At 54.8% G+C, this 6,571-nt stretch overlaps 1 protein-coding gene across 1 annotated transcript in view; it reads left to right on the plus strand.

The window, feature by feature from the left end:
- Window positions 1-5,170, plus strand: part of Mvk (mevalonate kinase) — an 18,386-nt gene extending 13,216 nt beyond the window's left edge. The window contains exons 10-12 of the mRNA XM_031337488.1: window positions 347-463; window positions 3,415-3,568; window positions 4,552-5,170. Of these exons, the coding sequence (XP_031193348.1) occupies window positions 347-463; window positions 3,415-3,568; window positions 4,552-4,700 (420 nt within the window). The 3' untranslated portion in view covers window positions 4,701-5,170. The remainder of the gene's footprint in view (window positions 1-346; window positions 464-3,414; window positions 3,569-4,551) is intronic.
- The last annotated feature ends 1,401 nt before the right edge of the window (window positions 5,171-6,571 follow it).

Raw genomic sequence — 6,571 nt, forward strand, 5'->3', positions numbered from 1 at the left:
GTGAGTATACTGTAGCTGTACAGATGGTTGTGAGCCTTCATGTGGTTGCTGGGAATTGAAATTTTTTTAGGACCTCTGCTCACTCCAGTTGGCCCTGCTCACTCCAGTCAGTCCTGCTCACCCAGCCTCTGCTTGCTCCAGCCCAAAGATTTATTTATTATTATATGTAAGCTGACTTCAGATACACCAGAAGAGGGCGTCAGATCTCATTACGGGTGGTTGTGAGCCACCATGTGGTTGCTGGGATTTAAACTCAGGACCTTCAGAAGAGCAGTCACTGCTCTTACCGGCTGAGCCATCCCGCCAGCCCTAGACCTCACGTTCTGCCTGCCTTCCTTTCCTGCAGTTCCCTGAGATCGTGGCCCCGCTGCTGAACTCAATTAATGCAATATCCCTGGAGTGTGAGCGGATGCTAGAGGAGATGGTGGCGGCACCAGTTCCAGAACAGTACCTCGTACTAGAAGTAAGCCCCCTACAGAAAGGATCTGCTCACCCCACTGCTGCCCAAGGAGTGTCTCCCCCTGTCCTCAGTTTGCCAAGGCATGGTCCCTGAGCACATGTATGCCCAAGAGGGCAAGCATGGAAGCCTGGCACACTGAGGCCCTGCGGGAGGTATGGGTCCTGAGGTTGAGTGGGGAGACACCCACCTTCCCAGTTACCACACCTGACTACAGGTCACCACTCAGCAGCTATCTGGCACTTCTGAGTAGGTGGGTCCTGAAGTTGTTCTATGGTCCCCTAACTGGCCAGCACCATTAGTGGAATTCTAGTTAGCATTTGAGCAGCCCCAGTTTTTTGAAACAGGGTTTCTCAGTGTAGCCCTGGCTGTCCTGGAACTCACTCTGTAGACCAGGCTGGCCTCGAACTCAGAAATCTGCCTGCCTCTGCCTCCCAAGTGCTGGGATTAAAGGTGTGAGCCACCACTGCCCGGCCTGAGGTCTTTTATACTCACTGCCCACTGGTGGCCTCACTAGGGTGTCACAAGCTTATTCCAGCTCCAGGGTCTCCTGTTCCTAGGGCCCACGTGCCACCGGCTCAGAGAACCAAAGGCTTCCTCTCAGACAGACATGGGCCATCTGGCCTGGTAAGTCAGGCTGATGGCAGAAAGCCATCTGGCCTCCTCGAAGTGCAAGGGACCCAGCAGCCTCTGGCTGAAGCAACTGAGCATCAGTAGCTATGAGAAGGTATAGGCAGGGTCCCCTCCAGACGGCAGGTGCACTCCCCCTCCACTTGACCTCTAGTCCTGACCTGTAATACCCACTGCAGCCTCTGCCTGCGGGCATCCCTGTGTGCAGCCAACACCACAGCGGCCACTCAGGGTAATGCCACTCCTGCTCCTTACAACTGTGTCTCCCATCTTACAGGTGTGAAAGCTGAGGTCCAGAGAGGCTGACTTACTTCCTCTTGTGTTATGCAGCTAGTGAGTGGCAGAGCCGAGACCCAGCCTAATGCCTGCAGGTGCCTCCACTCAGCAGAGTTCATTAGTTTATTTTTATTTTTTGAGACAGGGTCACTCTGTGTAGCCCTGGCTGGCCTGGAACTCACTATGTAGACCAGGCTAGCCTCAAACTCAGAGATCTGCTCAGGATGTACACTATCACACCCAGAATCACTCAGATCTTTACTGAGTACCTACTGTGTGCTGGGCAGTCCTCAAGCCTCACTTCCCAGCTCTCGGCTCCTTCCACGTTCAGAATCACAGTCCCATGTGGGAAAGTAATAAAGACGAGAACTTCTCGAGTGCACCCTGTCGAGCCCCGAGAGCGCCAGGAGCAGCAGGCTGATTAAGCGGTGAGGGTATTTTTGGCTGCCACAGCCACTCAAGTGCACGGCGCTGTTCCCGGACACCTTTGCACATGAACCAGCAAGCTACTCTCTGGTGTCATAGTCTGTCATCTGATCCTTGACAGATTTCGGATCAGAATGTGACAGGTGTCTGGAACCTGCCTTGACAACATGACACCTGGAGCTCAGGCACACAGAGAGGCCCCAGAAGCCTCTGCACGCAGCCCACCAGGCTCGTGAAAGGCACACAGGGCTGCCACCAGACCATGTTGCCTGTCTACTCGTTTGTCAGTATCCCAGCAAGTGGGCGGGCCCGAGGAAAAGCACCTGGCAGAGCTACCTCAGCAATGGGCAGCCCTCCGTGCTCGGGCATCCAGGCTCAGAGCAGAGACCCTCCATTCCTCCACCTCCCAAGCAAGAAGAGGCATCTGGAAGACCAAGGGTGCTCTAGCAAGCAGGGGCGCTCTGGCATCGACTTGCCATCTTACAAGATGGGTGGCCCTAGACAGGTTTTTTGCCCCTGGCCCTCAGTGTTCCCTTTATAAAATGGGATAATAGTGACATACACTGATAACAGGGTTATCAGCATTAGGCAAAAGTCCTTACCTTCACACATCCAGGGGACAGACCTCACACTGTCTGCTGCCATGGGAGGAACTCTCTAGCAAAAGACTGAGAAGAGCAGAGCCAAGCCTCACCCTAGCCTGCCAGAATCCCAGGGCCTGGGAGGAAGGGCAGAGCCTCACTGGGTGCTCCTCTCCAGCGCACAATGTGTACCCAGCATCCAATAAAAGGCAAGCCGTGGCCGCCTTCAGCACTTTATCCACACGGCACGCCTTGTTGGTCCTCAACAAGCAGCAATCTTATTGCACATAATTGAAGAAACCTAGACAAATATTTAGCTATTTCCTCCTCACTGTGACCCTGCTAGAGTGACATCCAGCTGCTTATCCTGAACACCAGCCTGGGAGGCAGCAGTAGGCTGGCGTATCATATGCGACATTTTCTCTCGCAAATGGTAAGCCATCCCCACTGGTCTTTAGTGGAAAAGGAACTGTCTCCTAAGTAAGGGACCAGTGGCAATGGTTTCAAGCATAGCTTCATCCAGAGATTGAAGCCCTGTGGTCAGAAATCTTTCAGGTGATCTCTGACCAGATGGTAGGTGGGTAGGTTTGGTGGCCAGTGTCTGAAGCCAACTAGTTTTGGCCATTCCAGTGATGGGGACCCCTCCCTCCCTTCCCTCACCTGGCCAGCTTTGATTATGTGCATGTCTCTTATAATCCCAAGGACAAGACTTGGTACTGGCCTCCGTGAGGGGGGATTAACTCACTTATCTAAAGATTGATTGATTGATTATATGTAAGTACACTATAGCTGTCTTCAGACACCTCAGAAGAGGGCATCAGATCACATTATGGGTGGTTGTGAGCCACCATGTGGTTGCTGGGATTTGAATTCAAAACGTTTGGAAGAGCAGTCAGTGCTCTTAACCACTGAGCCATCTTTCCAGCCCTGAACTCACTTATCTAAGTTCCTACATCAGCAGCTGCCAGGTGGGCAAGCAACCTGGGGTACAACTGAGGGCTGGCCTTGGGCAAGTCAGGCGGGGACAGATGGCATCTCTTCCAGGAGCTGATGGACATGAACCAGCACCACCTGAACGCCCTCGGGGTGGGCCACGCCTCCTTGGACCAGCTTTGCCAGGTAACGGCAGCAAACGGACTGCACAGCAAGCTGACTGGCGCCGGCGGCGGCGGTTGTGGCATCACCCTCCTGAAGCCAGGTAAGGGTGATGGGAAATGGCTGGTTGCCAGCTTTGACTGTGGTGCTGAATTCCCTAGAGCGGGAGACTTGAGCTTGGCTCTGTGGCCTTGGGCAAGTGAGTTGACCTCCCTGTGCCTTCGTTTCCCCTGGGAAAGGACAGGTGATAGCAGGTAGACTACAGAGGGACTGATTGCTCCTACCCAGGAGTGTGGCTGGAAAGCTCATTTGCCCCAGGCTGCTTCTGCCCCGCCCCCACCTGCACAAGCTTCAGAAACATCCGGGGCAGCCTCCCACCCCTTAGTTGCCACCCCACTCCTGATCACTGTGAAGAATGAGGAACGGATGGGCTTGAAAGAGGAAAATAGCCAAGCTCATTGGCCTTTGTGGGGAAAGACCCACTAAGAAGTTTGAGGGGAGGGAGCCCCACGCCATACCAGAGCACGAGGATTCCTTGCTGCAGGCATCCAGTGGGCATCAGTGGTACCATCCGCCTCACCCAGCCCTATGCCCTCTGCTTGCCCTTCTCCTCCTCTGTCTGGTCCCTCAGACTCCTCATTCTGTGTAGCTCACCAGGGTTTCCAAAGTCCCAGGCTCTGGCTTCAAGGGATGCAGTGCCCTCCCTGACTCCCGGAGGCCTTGTATGGTGGCTCCTGGTCCATGGCTGATGCTTATGAATCAGTGCTTTAAGAGCATGCCTAGTATTCCAGGTGTAGGCGAGGCATACATGAGAGGAGGGGGCATTGTCAGTCCCATCCCTAGGTAGGGAAACTGAGGCCCATATGGGAATTAAGTTTGAAGCCACGTTTGAAGCATGGCATGAAGTCATGAAACACGGCAAAGCTGGTGGCTACAGCCCATGAGGGGGGTGTGGGGCTTGGCACATGGTTCATAGGTACTGCTGTGAGCCTCAAGCCACAAGACGCACCTCAGGAGGGCCTTACTCCAGGGGTGGGAGCATCTGCTGAGTACCATCCACCAAGGCTGACTGCCTTCCCTCCCCAGGTCTAGAGCGAGCCAAAGTAGAGGCCACCAAACAGGCCCTGACCAGCTGCGGGTTTGACTGCTGGGAGACCAGCATCGGAGCACCTGGGGTCTCCATGCACTCAGCCGCCTCTGTAGAAGACCCTGTCCGACAAGCCCTGGGCCTCTGAAACAGCCTGACATGTCATCCTACCAAGAAGCCTCTAAGTATCTGGGGCTAGAATTGGCCTCTGTGCTGGCCACTGACATTTCCTGCTGGTAGCACCTTCTAGACTCTGAGAGGCACCACCTCCATGGCCCATCTGTATTCTGGCATTGCTGAAGCCAGGCAGGCATCAGTTGTGGGGTCTTCTGAGATGGCAGGCTGGCGCGGGAGGCCTTCGCCCTGGAGCTCTTATGGGTGCATCTTCCTGGGCCTGGCCTCCATCTGCCTCACACAAACTCTGGCTCCTAGCCATGCACCCTTCTTTCCTGCCAACGATGGCCTCTCAGGAACTGCCTGGCCAGTGGCTCCTGGCTCCTGGCTCCTGTCCTCTCTTGAGGATCATTGGCTGAGGCAAAGGTTGGTGACTACTCTAGCTCCATGTGTACTCCTGGGAAAAGCTGCCCATGGGGGAAATAAAAACATCGTACAAACAAAGCCTTGGGCCCTGTGGGAAGGCAGGACTGGTGCACGCTACTCCTCAGCTCTCCGGTGCGCGCTCTCTCTCTGTCTCTCTGTCTCTCTCTCTGTCTCTCTCTCTGTCTCTCTCTCTCTCTCTCTCTCTCTCTCTCTCTCTCTCTCTCTTTCTCTGAGTTCTCAGGCTGAAGGAAGACATCCTTACTTTACTGTGTAGCTCAGGGAGAGATTTTTCCTAGGTAGCCATTGCTGCATAGGGACCCCTCAATCACAGCACAAAGCGGGAGCTTTCATGGGTACCCACCAGTGCACAAACTCTGAAACCTGGGAAGTGAACGTACAGCCTGGGGCATCCCGTCCTTCTGATGTCAGCTGGCTAGGAGAAGGATAGGCCTCTCCCCCATGCTTCTGCAATGGCAGGGTCCACCAAAGCCTGGTGAACTAGTTCCTCACACAGAGAGCGCGTGGGGAGCCAGGGGCCATTGTAAAAGATGGGCTGAGTTTCTGATAACTCTGTGTTTGCCCTCAGCCACTAGGGGGCAGCTGGTGCCTTTCCCACCTCCCTCAGGAGGAGGGCAGATGGCAGCTGGGCTGAGGGGGCACCCACCTAGAGGTCACTAACAGCAGTTCGAGGCCTCGCATGTCCCCTGGCAGGCCTGCACCCCTGTCCTTCTGAAACAGGTAATTCATGGAGAGATAACATTAGATTCTGAGCACTCGTGGGCCGGTGTGTGCCCAACTTCACAACACACACAGAGCAAACTCATCTCCGTTTAACAAGCTAAGAAGCCAAAGCTTGGAAATGATAGGTCCAAAGCCCCCAGCTGATCAGCTTCAGAGGCCATTTGACTCCAAGGCCTGCCCTCAACCTGCTCTGCCCTGGAAGTGCTCCCCCAACCCCCACCCTCCAGGCTACGGCTGTAGCCACCTGTAGCACGCAGGCACAGTTCCTCTCCAGTCTGGGGCCAAATGTCTTCTCCACCACACAGTTTGAATCTGGGGCACTGGTGATCACACAGTCACTGGGCAGTGGAGGGGGCGGGAGATGTCTATGGTAGTTATAGAGCTGGAGAGGAGTATCAGAGGCTAAGTCCGCAGAGCCTTCAAGCTCCCTGGAAGATGGGTATCAGCAGCCGATGATGATGCTCTGGACCTCAGGAAGCAGCCACCTGCCTCAGCTGCAGTTGTGGCCACCCCCGTGTACCTGGTGCCACCATACCCAGCCACCTGCCTGCCTGAGAGGCACGATTGCTTTCACATGGTGCTGTTCTCAGTCAACCTATAACTTCTCAAAGATCCAGGAGTGTGGTGCCGTCTGCCTTGGACATTCAGCCCTTGCTGCCCGGGTGGGACGCCATCTCTGAGGGATATATGTACCTTTTCCCCTTTCTTTTACATTTATTTGTGTGGCGGGGGGGGGGG

Source organism: Mastomys coucha, unplaced genomic scaffold, assembly GCF_008632895.1.
Source record: "Mastomys coucha isolate ucsf_1 unplaced genomic scaffold, UCSF_Mcou_1 pScaffold22, whole genome shotgun sequence".
Lineage (NCBI taxonomy): Eukaryota > Metazoa > Chordata > Mammalia > Rodentia > Muridae > Mastomys > Mastomys coucha.